This window comes from Eubalaena glacialis, chromosome 19 (genome assembly GCF_028564815.1).
Source record: "Eubalaena glacialis isolate mEubGla1 chromosome 19, mEubGla1.1.hap2.+ XY, whole genome shotgun sequence".
Classification (NCBI taxonomy): Eukaryota; Metazoa; Chordata; class Mammalia; order Artiodactyla; family Balaenidae; genus Eubalaena; species Eubalaena glacialis.
In genome coordinates, this window is record NC_083734.1 from 8,304,949 (window position 1) to 8,326,441 (window position 21,493).

A 21,493-nucleotide genomic window follows, 5' to 3' on the forward strand; every position below is an offset into this window, starting at 1 on the left:
AGACCTGGGGCATAGTAACTGTTTCATGAAAGTGTTAGTTTGTGATATTAGTGTATTTTGTTAAGAAAAAAAGCATATTGCAAGAAAATATTTATAGGATGAGTCTATGTTTGTTTTAAAAAACTATATGTAAATAAATGGTAGAAAAATGTCTTAAGTATGAGTCAAAAAATGTGAATGAGGGTGATCTCTGGATGGTGGGATTACAGTGATGTGTAGTTTGTATTTATGCTTCTCTGGATTCGGTAAGTTTATTTTTGTAAAAAATGAGCATTCTGTATTTTTATAATAGGAAGGAAGGAAGGAAGAAATGGAAGGAAGAAAGGAAGGAAGGAAGGGGAAAAAAAATTCACCCATTCAATTTAAATAACTCAAACCTGAAAGAATGATGAAAGTGGAAAGAAGGAAACATGCAGGAGTTCTAAATGCTCTTTGCAGAGTTTACGCTGACATGGGAAAATGCTTATAACATGATGTAAAGGGGAGACCAGGATACAAAATGTTTTCTGCATCCTAATTCCAGCAGTGTAAAAAAAAAAAAAGCACAGAAAAAGGATTTGAGGAACATATGCCAAAATATGAACAGTGATTACCTCTGAATGCTTGGATTATGGTTGATCGTTATTGTCTTAATACTGTTTCACATTTTCCAAATTGCCTACAAGAGGCCTGAAGTGCTTCTACAGTCAGAAAATACATACAACTGATAATAATAACAGTAACAATAATAATACAAACGGCTCTTACTTGCTTGATGGAAACCAGAAGCAGCAGGGCCAGGAAGGGCCTCGCAGGGGTCCAGAGAGCCCGCTTCCCAGGGGAGGGGGGAGGCCTGGCCCCCCGGGTGGCAGGGATGCCCGTGGGCAGTGTGTGGGCTGCGGGCAGGGGTCCCACTCTCCTACTCCTGGGCCCTGCCCGGCTCAGTTCCGGCCTCATCTTCCTCGTTGTGCAGTCACAAGTGCTGGCACATTGCTTGAACGGTCCAAGATGTACCACAGGCGGCCTCCTCTTGCATTCCTCTTCCTACGGCGAAAAAATGTTTGCACAAACGCTCTGGACGCCGCCCCAAGAGCGTCTGCCCCAGTCTAGAGCCATCTACCAAATCTCCAAAGTTTCTCATCTGTGACGACTCATCCCCCGCCCTGGCCCCCCCAAAAGGCAAGGAGATTTTTCCCAGACCTCCCCCAAGTCAGCTGTACTCCTAGGACTTCCTGGACAGAGGCCGCTCAGGAGAAAAGGCAAAGCGGTCAGTGGGTTCCACCCCCGAAGCCCCACTCTGTGCACAGGACCAGGGTGGGACCGGCTTGGGTTCCAGCTGCTGAGGACCAGTGGCAGGGAGGATGGGCCCCTAGCCAGTTCTGAGGTGGGCAGCTTTGTGAGGGGGACAATTCTTGCTAAGGCTTTAAGTTTGTCCAGGTTGGGCTGAGCCCAGCCACAAAGGCAGAGTCTCCTCTGGGCCCTGTTTATGCCAAGACTTCCAGAAAGACAGCTGCCCAGCCCAGGAGATAGCAGCTCCTGACCCAGGGCCTGAAGCAAAACCTCACTCAGCACCTCGAGTTCCTGCTACACAACAGCCAAACAACATCCTAAAAATTCAAAAATGTGCACGCCTCTGGATTGCCCCTACTTGTTGCGAGCAAAGGTTGCTCAGTCCACCTGGCAGATCCTTTGTCAGAACCCATGATCCACTATTGCCAACTAACGTGTGTGTACTTTCTCACCACACCTCATATATATAAAATCTTTTCGCCTGGCATCCTATTTCATTCATCCTCACGATAACCCTGTGAGGGTATGATTATTTCTCCACTTGACAGCTGCAACATTGAGTTTCAGAGAGGTTAGGTGGCTTGCCCAAGGCCACACAGCAAGTAAATGGCAGAGCCAGGATACCCAGGTCTTCTGACCAGTCACCTGACCACAGCTACTTGGTAAGGTGCCATATCTGACCCTAACCCTCTAGGTGAGTTCCTTTTCTCTAGTAGGCTCAGCACTGTGTCTCTGAGAGGCTCTGCTTGGCCCTTCTCTCCCTCCCCTCCCTGTCTAGCTCCCGGCAGCCGCTTCCAAGTCTTTCCAGCCTCCTGAACTGGAGTCGCAGCAGAAGATGTCCTGACTGGATGAAACGCTGGTCAGCAAGAGACAGGAAGACCATGTTTCCATTTAGGGTTTTTTTTTTCCCCCCAATAAGTTGAACCAGAGGAGCTTAACCTGGTTAACTTACCCAAGTGAGTGAATTCTGAACAGTTGGAGAAAAACAGGTGAGCGTCACTTAATGGAAATCCTTGGAAATCTTAAAAAAAAAAAAAAGTGGCAAGACTCTAAATGCCAGAAGTAAAACACTCATAATGAACATAGACACCACTCCCCGCCAGATGGACTCATATAATGATGTGACCTCTGGCATCCATGTGTTCATCTCTTTGGGACAGCAGAGAGAGGGATGAAGTGACCGAGAGGAGGAAAACTGCTCACGTGATAGCTCTGATCCTGTGTGGGGCTGTAAAGCTAGTCTACGATGCACTTTACAGACTATCCCCCAAGTTGCCTGCTGGCAAAGACAGTGCCTGTTTGATAAGGATATTCTATCTAACCTCTTTGAACTTTTTCTCAAAAACATCCTTTTTCTGAAGGGACAGGGGTTGGGGGACTGCACACGACTTCCCAACCTGTTGGATGGATGCCATCTAGTGATAAAACGAGGTAACTCCTCTTCCCACAAGACTGGCTGGCAACCAGGACAAACAAGACACAGCTCACAGGCTACCCACAGCACAGACCACAGTCCTCGGTCTTTGCCAGCAGGAAAGTCCAGACAGAGTAATATGGACCCAAATGACACTGGCCTTTTTCTCCTACCTGCCCAGGCTGGCATATTCTCCATTATATCTGGGGGTCTTTGGAGGTGTCTAACATGGGATGGAGAACCTGTGTGCTCCAGATGCCATGTGGAAACTTCTGCTACCCTCCTCTGGCCCTCACTGTTTCATCAGTGTCCTCTGCCCAAGAAGCAGCTTAAGTCTCCTCGGCATCACCGCTCCTGCAGTGCCCCCTGGGCAAGGGCATGAGTGATAATGAGACAGGAGGGAAGGGGGCAGGGCACAACCGTTAAAAGAATGACACAGCCGTTGAGCATACGACAAAAACTGGTTAGGACCAAGATGGTGGAAGATTTTACTTCCCGCAGACTTTGAGCCTTATTATATGCTTATTATAATATATTAGCATGTTAATGACACGCCCACTGGCGCCATGACAGTTCCGAGGCAGACCATAAGAAGCCAAAAAGTGGGCGGTGCCCCAATGCGGGGGGGGGGGGAATCCCCACCCCTTCTCCAAGATAGTTAGAATATTCCTCCCACTCATTAGCATAAGAAATTACCCAACCCATAAAAACTAACCACCCCACAGCCCAAGGCCCTCTCACGTTCTGAGAAGGTCCGCATTCTGCCTATGGTATGTGTATCCCTCTAAATAAACCTAAACCTGCTTTCATTTCACTATGTCTTGCTCTCGAATTCTTTCCTGTGCGAAGCCAAGGACCCTAACTTGGCCGCCCATCCCTGGGACTCCCCTGAGACCTGGGATGTGACCATTCTCTCGCCTCCCCCCCGCCCCCGCCCTTCTCCTACAACAATATGCCAGGGCCTCTGCCTGCCAGCTTTGGAGGCCCCAGGGTGGTGCTGAATGCACCCATGTGGGGTGCATGCCCCCCTCCCCTCTGCGTAGCACTCAGGCCCTGAAGCAGGCTGCCTAGACCTGAGCCTCTCAGAGTCCCTGGGCCAGAAGTTGTCCTCAGCGGCAGTCTCTTCCTCTGTAGAGCTGGGCAGGCCTCAGCCTGAGGACCAGGCCCAAAGCAAAAGGCAAGGGTGGGGCAGTCTCACCCAGACACTCACCCAAACCACCCTGGACTTCCGTCAGAACCCAACGTCCTTTGTAACAGCCACAAAGTGGAAGCAAGTCAAGTATCTATCCATCAGTGGATGAATGGATAAACAAATTGCGGTGTATCCACACAATGGGACATTATTCCGTCTTTAAAAGGAAGGAGATTCTGATACCTGCTACAACACGATGAACCTTGAGGACATTATGCTACATGAAAAAAGCCAGTTACAAAAGACAAATTCCACGTATAGCTAGAGTGACCAAATTCGTAGAGAGTATCATGGGTGTTGCCAGGGGCTGGGGGTGGAGGAATGGGGAGTTAGCATTTAATGGGGACAGAATTTCAGTTTTGTGAGATGAAAAGAGTTCTGGAGATTGGTGGCGGAACGCGAATGTACTTAAGTGTGCACTTAAAAATGGTTAACATGGTAAATTCTATGTTATGTGCATTTCACCACAGTTGAACAAAAACAGAAAACTGGCGCCTCCAGCACCTCTCCCATCGTGGGGAAGACAGAAGGGCTGACACTGTTGAAGAGGGCGCGTCCCAGCTCTTTGCCTCCTCAGGGCACAGGTGCTCAGAGGATGCTACACGCTGGAGAGCACCGGTTTCCCAGGGGGATGTGAGGGAAGATGTAAGAATGCCAGATGGCGGGCTGAGGAGGGGCAGGTACCATGACAAGGCAGGGGAGGGGGGCCCCACTGCTCATCCTGCCTCTGCACCCCGCATTCGGCCATGGACCGGGCCAGGCGACAGCGGGTGCTGGCCCTCCTCCCCGTCTGCCTCGCCCTCGCCTTCTCCCTCACGGCCGTGGGCAGCAGCTACTGGTGTGAGGGGACCCGGCGGGTGGCAAAGCCGCTGTGCCAGGACCATCCAGGGGTGCTGCACTGCATCCACTACAGCAGTGGCAGCAGGGACAACGGGACCCAGGCCGTCCAGTACATTTGGGAAATGGGAGACGACAAGTTCATCTGGCGCAGGTTCCACCTGGGGCTCTGGCAGTCATGCGAGGAGAGCCTCGGCAGCGCAGGTGAGCATGGCCTGGGGCGCCCGGGGGGACAGGTGTGGGATGGCCACTAGGGTTTGAGCCCCAGCTCTGCCTCTGGCTACCTGTGTGTCCTCGAGCAAGGCTCTCCACCACTCTGAGCCTCAATTTTCTCATCTATAAAACAAGAACAATAGCTGTACCCATCTCTAGAGTTACCACAAAGATGAAATGACCGAATTCCCTAAAACACAGCACCAGATACAGGGTAAGCGTTTACTACACATTAGCTTTTACCATTTCCTAGTGTCATTCAGTCTCTGGTGAATCTAAAGTGGCCCCCCCACCCAACCCTAAACTGCATCCCCGCACGTTTAAGGGGTCTTGGAACAGAAGGTTCTCTTAGAAAACAAACTCTTATCATCATTGGTGGGGAGGGAATCCCCTTTATGGAGCACATACCAGAAGTAAAACCATGAACAAGTCAGACCTTTATCTCAGGCAACCTTGAAATAACCCAGCAAAGTAAACATTGTTTTCTCAGCTCACAAATAAGGAAACTGAGTTTCAAGCTACATAGCAGCAAGCCCTCCGCCACCACCATTACTCAACCCTGATTCGTTGATGTCTTTTGAACTTCAACGGGCTTGACAGGGCGGTGGTGAGGGAAATGGTGAAGGAAGAGGACAGAGAGAGGGAAGAGAAAGTTATAATTTGGAGGACGTATTTCAGAAAACAGTGTTTTTACCTCGTGAGCAACCGAGGAAGGAGGAATTCGGCAGCCTGGCTGCAAACCCAACCCCATGCTCGGGGCCAGGATGCTCTTCCCTTCCTGCTGGGAGAACACAGCCCTCAAGGTGGAAAGGAGAGGACCCTCACCCCCCAACATGCCCATTCTGACCTCAGGCTTATTACATTACATTCTTGTACAGTTTTTTGCTTTTCCTGGAGTTTCTAATTGCCTTTTCTTTTCCCATACCCGTAGCATTAGTAGTTTATTCCTGAGGTCTAAGTAAAAGGCAACAAGAAGGAACCCTCTAAGATGCTGTGTGCCCCTCCCCATCCCTGCCCCAGTGGTCACTGAAGAGGGGCAGTGCCAAGCCTTGCTCTCCCATGTATACAGGCCAGTGCCTGTGGTCTTTGCTCTAAGTGTGGTGAGGACACTGCAGCAGTACAAGGAGCTAAGGCTACTGGAGGGGCTTTCCCCACCCCTCTCCTCTGGGAAGTGCACTATCTTCCTATCAGTCCACTCTCTCTACCCTCACGGACAGACACAGGAGGCTCATGACCCTGCATCCCAAAGGGTCCTCAAGATAGTCTCAGGTTTGTGGTTTGGAAAATACAATCATCATACCCATAGGCAAATTGCTTGAGAATTACCAGTCCCTTTCCAAGTCCCCATCTGAGGGTCGCCTATTTCTATTTCCACAGTTGCGTATAAAGCATCACACCAGCTATCAAATGGTGCACATCACAATCACCCAGGGAGTTTGTAAAAATCCAGATACCCAGCCCTGGAGTTTCTGATTCAGCAGATCTGGGATGGGGTCTATAAACCTGCATTCCTTTTAAAAAAATATTTAACCAAGGTAATATTTACACATAGATAAGAGATCAAATCATTTTGAAAGGCTTATAAGAAAAACTAACAGTCTCCTGCCCCTTCCTACTCCATAACCTAGTCCTACATCCAGGGGAAACCACTCTTAGCTTAGTTGTTTCTTCTGGTATTTGCCTCTGCATTTCTAAAAAATATGCTGATACCGCTATCTTCATGTTAGATAGTATCTATTGACTTCCTGTCATCATAGACAAGGATAAGTTTCTCTCACCACCACATCCCATATCTGCCATCCTTCTAATATAGTTATAGTGCTGTTTTATTTAAATCAATAAACCAATAATTTATTTACACTATATACATATTGTTCATCACAGAATCAAGAAGGGTGCTATCATTACCTTAAACTTCTTATACAGCTTTTTGCTTTTCCTGTAGTTTCTAATTGCCTTTTATTTCCCCATCCTCATAACATTTGTTTTTTTATTCTCCTCAATTCTCTTTTCTATCTGGTGTTATCTGTATTTTTAATAAGCTCCCCTGATGATTACACCACACACCAAAATGCCCCAGGGTACAGCAAAGCCATCTGGAAAAAGGGGAAAGTATGGAATGAATTCACTAAAACCATTTCTGTGTCAGGCACAGGACTAGGAGAACGAGAGCAGGGGTGGGTGCAAAGGTGAGTGAGCCACAGTGGTGAGAACAGAGATAAAATTAAAACAAGGAAAACTGTGATAATGATATAACAAAGACTCAATGTGATATAGAATTGGAAAGGAGGAAGAGGCTATTAACAGCTCTGGGCATGGGAAGGTTTTGTAAAGGATGCGGCCATTGTGCCAGGCCTCAAAGCAGGGCTATGATTTTAGTAGATGGAGATTGGGGCTGAGGATACTCCAGGCAGACAGAACTGAGTGAGCAAAGGTCTGAGGCAGGATGGTCCAGGTATTTGCATCAGAACACAAGACAGGGGAGATGAGGAAGCTTCATTACAGAAGAACTTAACTCATAAAGCCCTTCGACATCACCTGAGGCAGCTTCTTCTCCCCTGCAACACAAGGTCATGGTCACTCCAGGACAAGAAACTGAGCAGGACAGCATTCCCTAGAAAGAAAAGGCCTAACTGGAGAAAATTAGAAGCTTTACTATTTGTAATGTCAGGGAGGTGGGGCTATAGTAGAACCTGAACTTGAGGACAAGAGTTAGAAAATTAGGTGGAAGGGAGCTGCTTCCCCAGGGACCAGGGGACCAGGAGAAAGGACTTCGCATGAGCTGGGCTTGAGAAAAGGGTGGGACTGGAAACCTCATCTCTTCAACAATGTCAAAGCTACAAGATTCAGGGAGGACCAGAGCAGCTGTAAACTGTCTACCTGCATATGGTGTGTGCCTCACATATTCACGCAACACTACGGAGACAGATGATGTAAATCATCCCCCGGCTTTCTGATAAAAAAAGTGTTATGCAAGTCAGGGAGGGGGGCCTTCTCAACCTAAAACAGGGGCTGGAAGCACAGTTAAGGGAATGTGTGGGGACCGCTAGAGACCAGGAGAACCCTTGGCACTTTTGTCAACACACAGAGTGTTTACTACACACACACCCATCTTCTCACGGGTCACAGGACTGAAAGGTTTTTCGTATATGATCAGGAACACATGCTGAATTCTAAGGAGGGTTGATGTTTTCAGTGATTCATGGACAAAGCCAAGGAAAAGTAAAGAATGTATTTCTTGACCCTTTTCTGATTTATGTTTATCTTATATACTTGATGTCAAACCAGAAGGAGGCTTTATCAAGGGCTTCGCTGGGTTTCCTCAAAGATTACTCCACAGAGATGCCTTTTAAGGTACTCTTTGTAAAATTAAATAAAATGTTTTGATAGTCAAACAAATTTGGAAAATATCATAGATTACCTTTCCTTCTTGGAAATTCACAATGCACATCAGCACATTAAAATCTCAATAAAGAAACCTGTTTAATCTTACATATCCCAGTGTTTCCTAAAATTAGCTGAAGTAGTAAAAAAAAAATGTCTGTGTAGAATAAGGATTAATATCCTGTGAGACTAGTGTTGAGTGGAACACTCTTTGGAAAAGGCTGATCTAGAACATCAGACTCATTTCACAGATGGGAAAACTTAGTTCTAGAGGTAGACGGGCCCCACTGAGGATTGTATAGCTAGATTCTGATAGAGCTACACACGCAACTCAAACTTCTTAACCCTGACCCCAGACTTTCCCTACAAACCCACAATACCCAAAACTTAACTGAAGGGCAATGGTCTTATAATTGTCAATGAATAAGTTTGTGCCCATCAATCTAAAAATAATACTCCACTCACACTTTTATATATTGGGGGTTTTTTCTTTTTCTTTCTTTTTTTTTTTAAAGGCAGACTGCCACGTGCAGCGCCTCATTTGGATGTGTCTGGAGTCTTGGAAGCTTGACTACCCTGCGTTCTCCTACAAATGGACCTTGAGAGCTTGTTTGGAGGTTCTAGCAGGGGAGCACAGCTACTCGTATACCCTTGACCGAAGGATGGTCCTCCTCTATCGGGGAAGGTCGTCCTCTTCGACAGAGCGTGCAGCTTCGGGAGGGACACACATGGAGCGGTGAGGGAGGAAGGGGACACCCGCCTAGCCAGCCAGATCAGCTGAATCAGCCCTGGTGATCAATGGGGTGACAGATGTTGCAGCCAGATCGCCCTCACATCCTATATATTTCTTAATATAATAAGGTCATCCAGGTAAACCGAGGTCTTTAAATATTGTCATCACTTTATTAAGAAGGAAGAAAGGAGGACGTTGTCCTCAGAACGCCTTCCCCCCCCAGAAACGTGATCACCGTGCTACAAGATGCCCCTAAATCAAAAAAGGTTAGAATTAAATTTTTACTAGATAATAACTAAAATAGTAGCAAACGTATAAGGAAATAAAGCAAAAGGCCTACATTAGGTTGCAAACAAATGCCTACAGAAGGTGGTAAGGGCTAGCGGGGAATGCCAGTGACCTTGAAGCCTCAGCCTTAGCTGAAGGGGGCACGTCTTGCTCAGCTCAGCCTTACGGGCTTGTGGGCTTATGAGCTCAGTGTCATCAGCTCCTCTGGTTGTTCAAGGGAAGCAAGCTATCTGGCTTTCCATGTGAAAACACATTGCCCAGGCCCAAGAAAGCATGCCTGCAGCAGACCGCAGCCTGGGGCCCCCTCGGGGAGATTACTCCGTACAAACATCTGCTATTTAGTCTAATTTAGCACAAGTGCCTGGGAGCGTTGGGGGCATAACAAAGGAAAAGACTGCAACTGGAGGTGGATGGAAGGCACCCACCTGGGGCTTTAGAGAGAGGGTCAGGAGAGGCGAGGGGGGCTGAGTAGACCTGGCCGTAAGGACTCCAGCCTGGGGAGGATGCTCCTTGGCCCTGAACAAGCATAGGAGAGGAGCCTCGGGCTGTCCGGCCACCCCCAGCTCTGCTGCCCCGTGAGGCTTCCTGGATATTTTCCTTCTGAATCAGCTCCATCTCCCTCCCCCTAAAAGTTGACCCTCCCGGGGAATCCCCTACCTGGAGTGCTATTTCAGGTCATCCTCTGTTAAGTCACACCGAATAGCTCTGCACCTTCTTCCTAATGCCTTTAAAGAGAGACAGCACCCTCCGAAATGAAGATTTAAAACAAAAACTCCTGGTTTGGGCAGCGCCTCGACTAAATGTTCTTTTTCTTGCACGAATGAATTAGTCAACAAGATGTGTTGATTTCCAATACTATGCTGTTCTGCTAAACTCAGAAAGTTCAAGGACAGAGGGACCTGGGCACCTCATAGTGGGTGGGGGCTTAGGGAGAACAGCAGACAGGTTTCCAGAGTCTGTCCCCAGGACTACGACACCGTTTCCTAGGCTGGCTGGCCGTACGGCTTGGCTGGTAAACTTCTGTCCAGCTATGTAACACCTGCCTGTCTGGCTTTGTGGGATTTATAAAGATTTTTCCTTTTAATCCTGCTGGGCTTATTCAAAAGGAACATCATTTCTGAGGATTCATATTAATCAAGGGGTCACTGTGGTCTGACCCTTCGCCCAGGCTAAACTCACCCTCCTAAGCTATTGGGAATTCTCTTAATCTCCTTGGCCGGCCTCCGTTTTCACTTTGCCCTGCCCCTGGCTCTGTACCTGGCCTCCTCTTTACTCCTGTTGAGATAAGGCAGCCCTCTTCAGAAGACAAGATAGACCCTTAGGCCTCCGTGCATTAAGCATAAAGACAGCAGTTGGTGATGTTGAAAAAGGGACTGGGTCCTAGGTGAGAAAATCCAGTTTCAACTCCTGATTCTACCAACCTGTTTGAGCCTGGCCTCCAAACCTGTAAACTGTGGATATCTGTACTTGCCTTTATCAATAATTAAACACACCAAAAAGTGGAAGGCTGTTCTCAAAATACTTTCATAACTTCCTCATTGGAGGACTTTGATAATACCCATTTTGCAGATGAAGAAAGCGAGGCACAGAGAAGTCAAGGAACTTCCTATGATTCCTGACTGGGGCAGAACTGGCATAGAAGCCAGTCCTGTTGGATTTAAAGGCTGCATTCTGTCCATGATGTCCATCTGCTACTCTCACTCCCAGCCTGGCTCACAGGGTTCTAGTGAGGAGCTAATGAGATGATGTGAAAAAAGGACCCCCATCAGCCCCAAAGTGCCTTGCAAGAGAGCAGGTGCGAGTGTTGAGATTTTCCCAAGGCTGTGGACCTCCCTAGTAGAACTGGGGCGACCAGGATGAATGTTGAGCTACCATGGCCATAACACTGCTGTCAACCGGGAAAAAAAAAAGCACAACCTAAAAGGTGAGAATTATGTTTTATCTGGGGCTTTACTGAGGACTTAAGCCTGGGAGACAGCCTCTCAGATAGCTCCGAGGGACCATTCCAAGGAGGTAAGGGGGCAGCCAGGATATATAGGAGTTTTTGCAAAAAACCAGGTAACCAAACATCAAAAGATTACTGCTAATTAAAGAAAAACCAGGCATCTCAAGAAAATGAGTGCAGCACTTTTCTATGTATGGGAAGATGCAAGAGTCTGGGCTTAATGAAATTCTTCCTTTGATATGCATCTTCACTATCTAGGGCCAGTATCCCAGTTTTCCGCAACATCCTTTGTTGACTGATACGGCAAGTGACATTCTTTGTCCACACCACTGCTGCCGCCAAAAGCAGAGAATCAACCAGGAAAAATGTCCCATTGCACAATCCAAAATGGACTTAATTAGAAGGCTGCAGAGGCCACTGTGGCTGTAGATTAGCAGATAGCTCCCTGATCCTGTGGCTCTTGGTCCCAGGCGGTGTAAATACGCTCCCTCGGGCCACTTGTTGTGGACAGTTAGGTGACAGATGAATCCCTGCTTCCGAATCAAGCCAGAGAGTATCCCAGCAGGGCAGCTCAGCCAAATGGCGGTATCATAAACGCAAACTATATTTCTCTTCTTCCTATAGCCCAGCAGAGGGGCAACGCAGAAGCATGAAGGAATGAGGCCCAAGGGTACTTGGAGGTCGAGCATGGCAAATCTCAAGGTTTATGGCCTTTGGGCATCTGTACCTTCAAAAGCATGCACCTGGCCATACATAGCATCCTTGATGAAGCAGAAGGTGAATGCTGGCTTGTGCTAAGGAAGCAAAAAATGGGTTCTGCATTGGGAAGTCAGCTTGCTGGAGAGAGGACATGAAAGAAGAAGAGAGATTTAGACGTGAGGCTGGAGGAATGGGGGGAGGCTGTATGAATTCTTGAATAGGAAAGTGATCTGGAATTTTCTCTTCTATAAGAGAAAATATATTTTCTAAAGTCTAAAGATGCTCCTCAAAGTTACTTCTCTCCCTGAAAACTTCCAGAAAAGGTAGTTGACGTGATCTTTGCCCTCAAGGGTGCTTACAGTCTAGTAGTAAATAATGATTTATGCTAACCATATGCAAAAAGGCCTCATTAGAACTCATTTTTTTAATTAACTAACTTATTTATTTTTGGCTGCATTGGGTCTTCATTGCTGCACGCGGGCTTTCTCTAGTTGCGGCGAGCGGGGGCTGCTCTTCCCGATGTGGTGAGAGGGCTTCTCATTGCGGTGGCTTCTCTTGTTGCGGATCAGGGGCTTTAGGCACGCGGGCTTCAGTAGTTGTGGCACGTGGGCTCAGTAGCTGTGGCTCGCGGGCTCTAGAGCGCAGGCTCAGTAGTTGTGGCACACGGGCTTAGTTGCTCCGCAGCATGTGGGATCTTCCCGGACCAGGGCTCGAACCCGTGTCCCCTGCATTGGCAGGCGGATTCTTAACCACTGCGCCACCAAGGAAGTCCCAGAACTCATTTTATTCCATTCAGGTTTAAGTGCACGGTAACCAGGAGAGCAGCCTTCCTACCTAGTATCTCATTTAATCTTCAAAGCAAGGCTAGTGTGGGGACTGTCGAACAGATTTTAGAAATAGGAAAGCCATTCCTTTGAAGAGTTAATGATCTATGCCCCTAACTTCGCCTCTTTTAGCTCCAACCAGCCCAGACTGGGAGCAGAGGACGCATCTCCGCTACAGCCGGCTGCGTTGCATTAAATCAGTGATATGGCTGGACCGCATAGGCGGGGCCCCTGCAAGCCCAGTTCTAATGCTGAAAATGCCTCTACCTGTGTCTTCTTTACCATTCTTTCCTCTCCGATGTCCTTGGACCCACTCTTCCTAACTGTGCAGAGAAGAATCAGGCAATTTCCCGGGCTCCTCCCACTCCGCCATCCATGATTCATTTCGGGGCTGAAGTATGGAGGAATTGGGGCACCCACCTGGGACAGGATCCCAGAAGGTGATTTGCTGTGGTCTCAATCATCCATCTGTCACTCACCCCCAACCCAGAATTTGGTGACATCCGTCCACTCAGTAGATATTTAAGGACTTAGCTCCTTCAAAGGGACTACACATCAGAAGTAGCAACGCAAGGTTTTCTAGCCAATATGTGCAACGTGACAGATGATACAGGCAAAGCACACCCCCCAGGGCACAGAATAAGTCTGGTGGTGGGTTCTGCCCCATACCTGGTACACACATAATAACTCCTTCCTTTCCTTTCCCTTCCAGAAAGCAAAATGGAGTACGAATAATTGCCTCACTCGGTAGCAGAGATAGTTCTGGTATCTGCTCTAATTCATCTTTTCTAATGATTACAAACATTGTCACTTTCCCTCTACCCAGAAAGAAATTATTTGAGACTCACATCATCATGGATGCTGTTTGGGAAGTCAAGTACCCCTGGTCTAAGGCTTGCAGCATCAGTCCAGATGGGCTAAGTTATGCTATAATAACAGACAACCCACAAGTCCCAGCAGTTTAAGCCAACAAATTCATTTCTAGCTCTTGCTATTTGTACTTTTCAGGTCGGCAAGCAGTGTCTCCTGACTGGAGCCACTCAGGGATCTAGGCGGACAGAGACTCCATCTGGACTTGTGCTTCTGTGATCACGGAAGCAAGAAGATGAGAACCTTTAGACAAAACACTGGCTCTTAAAGCTTCTGACCAGAAGTGACCTCCTCCCCCCATTTCCACTCCCAGTTCTTGGCCAAAGAAAGGCACATTGCCTAGCCTGGATTCACTGGGGTAGGACTGTATCATGATCCCCCAGGGAGGGACACCACCTGTTGGGGAGCAAGAAAGCCACACTCCCCAATCCTTGTTCAAAATGACCTGGATACACTCAAGGGATCTAGAAACACAGTTTGCCCCTAATGGTCAAGGTTCACCCTACTTGGGCTTCTGTCCTCTTTTCCTTCTAGGTGAAAAGTGTAGGAGTTTCCAGAGTATAATACCAGCTGAAGAACAAGGTAAATACCTTCCTCACGTTCTGTCCACCAGCCCTCCTCGCACTTTGGACAATTTCTATGGTTTTGGCTGGGTTGGGGGAAAAGAGGAAAGAGTTATTTATGGTTTTTCTATGAAGTCGAGTCCAAAAGCCAGAACCACTGGCTCTTTTCATGTGCCCTGTAGTCAGTAATGCTAGAAAATGTTAAACCACTCACTTTGTGGAGGAGAGGGGAAGCCCTGATCAGTAGTGTTTGCAACTTTCCAGGGTGTAAATGCTCCCACCATGGCCGATTTCAAGCTATCGATGTGAGGTGACCACAGAACAGGGAAAAGATGAGTCTAGCTCGTCACTTCCTATAGCGTTTTTTCTTCTCTCTAACACTCATCAAATTTGTACTTACTTTCTTAGTATCTGTTTTCCCAGCTGGAATATAGCTTTTGTGATGGCATGGACCACATCTGTTTCATTCATTGCTGTGTCTACACAGTACCTAACTACCTTATAGGAGGCCTTTTGCAAATAATAGTTTCTCTCCCTGCCCCCTTTGTTCACTCCCTTCCACATCCAACCCAGTTTCTTGAAGCTGCAGATGAAGTCCCACCCAAAGGGTAAATCATAGGCTCACACAGAAACAAATGAGATTTTGGTATCTCGAATCAGGGCTCTTCAATGCTCAGATTCCTTTGCCCACCTGGTTAAGTTGATCCTCTCCTTTAAAAGACAAAGATATGTCTTCTGGTGGAATCAAAATAACACTTTAACTTTTGAACTAGGCCATGGGACCTCCAGTATCCCTCAGGTCCCCACATCAGAACTTTGCTTAGTGCTTTTTCCCTTCCAGCTAACGACAATCTTTACAAACTTCTCTTTCAAGCCCCAGGACCCCCCCTTTCATTGTCAGCTTTCCAAGACTCTGCAGGGGTATCTGTGGTTTTTCACCCTGCGGTGCCGGTTTTTTATTTTTTGTTTTAGAAGTGAACTAAATCAAAGGATTAAATATCCTAGTACTTCTAAGTTCCCAGCGTCTCTGTCATCCTTATATTTTGCAGGTGTTTTGTGGCTGTGCATTGGGGCTGAGGTCCTGAATATCCTTCTGACATTGACCAGTGCTATCCTCCTGGGCTCCAGAGTGAGTTATCACAGCTCTGGATTCCACTGGCTCAAGGTGGATGCCTCTGTAGCCATCCTCATGGTGCTTGCAGGTACTTTTCCCAGGAGCATCATGAGAACAGGCAAATTCCCCACAGCCTGCCCCAGAGGGAACAGGCAAAGCTCCAGGCTGGCTCTTCCTGTCGCTAGTCCATTCAGCAGGACATCTGGTCCACGGGAGAAGCTACTGAATTAATCCCACTGGTGGAAGCAATGGGTGACTGATGGAAAAAAAGGGGGATAGGCACAAATGGAGAATAAAATTTATCAGTATGTCTTTGTCACAACCCTGGGAAGGGGGTCTACTGGCTCTGAGAACAGAGATCGCTTTGTTTAGTACAGTGGTTAAGCATGAGTCTGTGGAGAAATCCTCCCTGCGTTCAGATCTCTCTTACTTAATGGCTGTGTGACCCTGGGCAAGTGGCATAACTTCTCCAAGCTAGCTACCTCAGAAGGCTATGGTGATGACTAAATAAGAAGGCACATAGCATATAGTAAGTACTCAAAAAAAATGGTAGCTTGTTAAAAATTATTATCCAAGTTTGGGGTCAATATCCCATAGGAATAAAGAACTCCTCTTTTTGGTCTTACTTCTGTGTTCTCCAAGCAACTTTTAGAGCAACTTAATTTGGTCCCCTAAGTGGGCCTTTCCACCAAGGAAAGAACCCTGAACAAATAACTTCCTTCATTTCTCTGGCTGGATACATAAAACACTGTTAAGTTCATAGTGTATCAGCCCAGTTTGTAGATCACTTCTGTGTTTGTATAACGCATCTTTCCCAACTCTTATCATTATTAGTGAATAAGATGATAGAATCCAGTTTCTGGATCTTCATAGCAAAGAGCCTTGGAGATTTCTCCCCAGGTCCTAGCATCCTCCAAATCACCCAATCATGAGTATGCCTCTTTCTGGATATCTCTTTAGTTTCATCTGTGTGCATGTGACCTCAGGTGGAATGTTTAAGGATTTATAAATGCAGATACATCATAAGGACTTATAAATATCTGGCCCCACCAGTTAAAACTAGTTTCTATTTGGACCACTGAAGATGATCCCCAGTTGGTCATACATTTATTATGCCTGCCTGCCATACATTTATTAAATAAAAACATAGATGTAATGGGAGTCCCTGAAAAAGAAAGACAAAACAATAAGACAACTAATATTTAAAAGCAAAATTCAAGGACATTTTCTGAACCAAAGACCAAAATCTGTATACAGAAAACTCCCTCCAAATACCTGAGAAAATTACACAGTACATTCAAGTCCTAGACATATCCCACTAAAACTGTTAAAGGAAAAAAAATCCTCTGGATCTCCAGGCAAAAAGACTAATTCACCTACAAAGGACAGAAAACCACATTGGCAACTGACTTCGGTTCCCACTAATTATTTGCCATGTAAGTCTACTATGGCCAGAATATATTCAGATTTTTATGCAAAGTTTTTATGTGTTAGCAAACAATCCACATTCTAAAGAATAACGTGACAGAACTTAGTAAAGTATGGCTTAAGGCCAAATGTAGCTCAAGGACCTCCCCTATGTGCTGGGAAAGAGAGGATAGAAAATTGATGCCTCTGAGCATAGTGACACAGGGACATGATAAAATAGAAAGATGTGATCTTGGGAGGGATGACATGGCAAAGGAACCTATACCACTGTGTACATCAGTGACTCTAAGAAATTAGTGTACATGTAAAACATGAAGGCTGCTTGGAAGGGCTCAAGGAGGATGCTAGTGGGCTCTGGACATCCAACTCATGTACCGTAGAGAAACGACATTCTTCACTGTGGCTCACAAGCTTTCCTTGTGCAGGGCTCCTAGCCATGGTGGCCCACATGATGTACACAACCGTTTTTCAAATCACCGTGAACATTGGACCAGAAGATTGGAAGCCTCAGACGTGGGACTATGGCTGGTCATACTGGTGAGTTGCTGGCCATGGTGCTCAAGTCCCGAAGGACCAGCAGGGAGGCACACAGGTTTTGTAGGACCACTGACCTTGGTCATGGTTCTGCCACCTGCTACTCTTGGATTACTTTCGTAATCTTTCTGTAGCCCAATTTCCTCATCTGTAAAATGATGATACCTGTCTCAGTTGTGTTTATGGGACTATAAAGAGGTTATGTTTATAAAATTCTTGGCACAGAGTAAAGTGCTCAAGAAATAGAGATAGTGCTGTTACTTTCTTAAACACAGCTTAAGGGGAAAAGTCCTGCAATAATTCCTAATAAATATTTCAATGAGGAGAGACCCAGCCCCTGATTCTAATGGAAAGACAGGCCATGACATAGAAGTTCTAGCTCTACTAGAAAGACTCGACCATGTCACACAAGACCACAGGGGTTCTCTTTGATGTGGACCTCCGAATCCTGGCTGCATCTTAAAATATATATATACATATACTTACATTTTCCTCCTCTATAACAACCTCTTGTGTTACTTTCTCTTTGTAAAACAAGTGGCATGTTCAGGGCTCACTCCCTCATCCTACTATACCAGGGTTTGGCAAATACGTCTATGTTATGACTATCCATAAACTTCATGATTTATTAGATTTTGAACTCTTCTTCATCTTCGAAATCTGAAGAAGTTAATTTTTACAAATGTTTCTCTTTACACCATTTCCTCCACTTGTCTGTCACTTGAGTTGTCTCCCTCTGAGCAGGTGCCATTGGTCCTGAGGTGACCTCACCAGCACTGCACACAGTCAGGAGTCCAGCTCCTCTAGAGCTGAGAGGGATGTCAGGTGGGTCAGGATCTGTGGCCAATTTATATTGAGGTCCTACTGCTGTGGATGTAAGCAAATCCCAAACATCATAGGAGTTTGAAAAATGGTCTGTTTGTTTCCAATATCATTTTGTTTCCTATTGCTTTCAATTTCTTAATTTCAATAAAAGAAATACATACAACTAGTTTTTAAAAATCAAACGGTACTAAACATAACAATCTCTCAGTCCCATCTCTCCCTGCTCTACTCTTCCAACCCACCAAAACCCTCTGTCTTCCTGCTCCGCTCTGGAATGGAGCTGTCGAGTGGAGATTTCCCTTTGCTAGTCCCTTGTTTCCTTGTGTCCTAGGTCCTGTATCATTATCCTAGTTAGTTTACATCCACTTTTTGTGGGAGCACATCCTCCAGTAGCTTTTGAAGAAAGGGTTCAATGAGAGATAAATTATTTTATTCCTTGCATGTCTGGAAATGTATTTTTTTCAATGCTCCATCTTGATTGATAGTTTGGTGGCATGTAAAATCTTTGTTGAAAGTCATTCTCCCTTAGAATTTTGAAGATGTCTCTGTTTCCTTCTAGAATGTATTGTTTCCATCAAGAGTCCAACACCATTCTGATTCATGTTCTATTATAGGTAATCTGTTGTTTTCTACTCTTTATTTCTGGAGTTCTGAAATGTCATGATAATGTACCTTGAAGGGGATCTTCTTTCCTTCACATTCATTCTTCTTTCATGTGCTTGGTGAGCCCTTAAATTTGAATATTCACGTCCTAGAATTCTGAGAATTTTTCTTGTATTATGTCTTTGATTTTTTCCATTCCTCAGTCTTCTGCTCTCTTATCAGAGAATTTCTATGAGTTAGATATCGCGTCTATTGGATTAATTATCTAGATGTTGTTGCACCCCTTATATTTTCTATCTCTTTCTCCTTTTGGTATTTCTGAAAATTTTCTATTTGTCTCCAACTTTTCTATTGAATTCTTATTTTGAATCTTATTTGACTTTCCAAGATTTTCCTGGTTTTCCAGTTGTTCCTTTTTCATATACCCTGATATCGCTTTATTGATGCAATATCTTCTCATATTTCTCTGAGGATATTAATCAAAGAGTTTTCTTTTTGTTGCTGTTTTCTTCTGTTCCTTGTGTTATCTTTTTCCTTCAGATTCCTTTCTTTCTTTTTTGGGGGGGAATTTGTTTTTTATTTGGCCGTGCCCCATGGCATGTGGGATCTTAGTTCCCCAGCCAGGGATCGAACCCTGCGTCCCCTGCATTGGAAGCACAGAGAGTTAACCCCGGGACCACAAGGGAAGTCCCCAGATTCCTTTCTTTTCTGTTTGTTGTTGGGCCTTTCTCCTAGATCTTGGTATCCTTGATTGTCAAGTCATATTTAAGGATGATTGGAAACCCTGGAGTGGGGTTGGAACTTAATAACTGGTAGGGTTTTTGTAGCTGATTGGATATGGAGCCATTTATTTTACCTGGGAATTCCACCCCATGAAAACATACACACATGTCAGTTTGTAAAGGTTCTTTCTCAGCACCCACTCTTCTGGGTTCTGTGAAAGATGAAAAGTGTAGACTATCAGCTCAGAATGCAATAGGCTTCCAGAGGATAGGGATATAAAAATAACCATGCTCAGTGCCAGTGTCCTGGGTTAGAGACAACAACAAAAAGTAATACATATGTTAGCAGATACTATGCTGGGTACTTCCCATGCCCATGTGAATTCCTCACAACCATCTGGTGTGCAGCATTGCTATCATTCCAGCTTTGCAGATGAGGAAACTGATCCAGAAAGATGAAGTCACCACTTCAAGGTCACACAGTTAATAAGAGATGGGTACAAACCCACAGTGCAAACTCAGCACAATGACTCCAGAACCTGTTCTCTTAACCATCAACACGTTGCCTACAACAACACATTGGTTGCTCTCTGAGATCTGTGCCGCAAAACCCAGGTCCAAATTGGGTAGAATCAGCAGCTAATGTTCCACCCCAGCAGCAAGCCCTGGAATCAGAGCCCTACACCCTTTCCTAACTGTGCCTTTTGTTGACAGCCTCGCGTGGGGTTCTTTTGCCCTGTGCATGGTTGCATCAGTCACGGCCACGAGCAGATACACGGCAGCCCGCCTGGAATTGGCAGAGAAGAAAAGCGTACGGAAGGGCAGTCAGCTCTCTCAACACAACTTCCAGGAACCCAAGTCTTCAGAAAGTGTTTGGGAAACAGAAGCTGCTCCCAGCCCTGCTGGGTGTGCCCTCATCAATATATCTGAGCACCTGCCATCAGATGCCGAAGGCAAGGTGTCCATGTGCTAGCCAGGGTTCATGGCTGCCAGATCTGCACAGGCAGACAAGCCAGGCACTTATGTCCACAATGAACATCTTTGGAGTGGGCTTCACAAAGCTGTGGTCCAAGTAAACCTTCCACCTGCCATCTTACCCTTCACTAAACACCTTTGGCTTCAGTTTCTGATTCCTGTTAAAATGTCGGTATCTTTAAGTGAGATAATATTTATAGACTATATCAACCATTGACACTCTAGTATAAATGAGCATCTCACGCTTTCCTGACAGTTTAATAAGGGTGACAAAAAAAAAAGAGGGAGCATGTGGGTGCTAAGAGTAAGAGAAGCTGAAGAAAAGGGAAAACAGGCTTTGACTACAAAGGATGTAAATTTGTTGCCCACACAGTTTTGTTGATAGAAGAGTCCAGAAAGTTTTTTCCTTAACTGACACACACAAATTGATAGTATGTGTGACTATCCCATATTTTCTTTTTTGTTTTAATCCAGAAGAAATGAATTTAAAAATTAGTTTTGTGTTACTTTTAAAACGTATTTTCTTCTAAACTTTCTAATTTCCACCTACAGGAAAATCAGTTTGGAAGGATAATCAAATGATAAAACAAAATGAGAACGGTTGAATGGAATGACATCTTGTCACAGTTAAGTGGAACAAATGTTTGAATTGGTGTGCTTAAATTAAATTGCCAGGCACTTCTGCTTCTAAAAATAAACATTGTGAAACATGCAAGTCTTGTGTGAAACAGTGGTGTGCTGCATGTTTCCTAACTTGGTCAGTTACAATTTTATATAAATTTATCTTGTATTTTAAACTAACATGTTATTGAGGCCACAGGTTGTTAGACACATAATTTGGGTTGTTGAAAAAAAAAGGACTGTCATATTCTAACAACCCTAAATGCATCCTAGCTTAGACTCATTTTTCAAAAATGTATTTATGTTTAGTGAATATATCATTTCTGAAGAAAAAAACCCCTGAATGTTTCAAATAAAATCACTCCATCTCCTTATGCTGAACTGTAACATTTATATTGTCATAGAATAAGGGACAGTTCAGCTAACTTCTTCATGTTTGG

At 45.5% G+C, this 21,493-nt stretch overlaps 2 protein-coding genes across 2 annotated transcripts in view; one reads left to right on the forward strand and one right to left on the reverse strand.

Moving 5' to 3' along the window:
* GLP2R (glucagon like peptide 2 receptor) overlaps positions 1–941 on the reverse strand; it is a 47,269-nt gene extending 46,328 nt beyond the window's left edge. The window contains exon 1 of the mRNA XM_061175925.1: positions 748–941. Coding sequence (XP_061031908.1) covers positions 748–936 — 189 coding nt within the window. The 5' untranslated portion in view covers positions 937–941. The remainder of the gene's footprint in view (positions 1–747) is intronic.
* Positions 942–4,621: 3,680 nt separating this feature from the next.
* Positions 4,622–20,430, forward strand: GSG1L2 (GSG1 like 2). Its single transcript, XM_061175197.1, has 5 exons — positions 4,622–4,916; positions 14,203–14,250; positions 15,281–15,433; positions 17,199–17,310; positions 20,172–20,430. The coding sequence occupies exons 1-5, from the start codon at positions 4,622–4,624 to the stop codon at positions 20,428–20,430; spliced, it is 867 nt and encodes a 288-aa protein (XP_061031180.1).
* The last annotated feature ends 1,063 nt before the right edge of the window (positions 20,431–21,493 follow it).

Excerpts from the sequence above, each read along its gene's own strand:
- GSG1L2 (XM_061175197.1), top strand. The coding sequence starts at position 4,622 with ATGGACCGGGCCAGGCGACAGCGGGTGCTGGCCCTCCTCCCCGTCTGC. Across the intron at positions 14,251-15,280 it reads AATACCAGCTGAAGAACAAG|GTGTTTTGTGGCTGTGCATT; the intron begins GTAAATACCTTC and ends TATATTTTGCAG. Across the intron at positions 17,311-20,171 it reads GACTATGGCTGGTCATACTG|CCTCGCGTGGGGTTCTTTTG; the intron begins GTGAGTTGCTGG and ends TTTTGTTGACAG.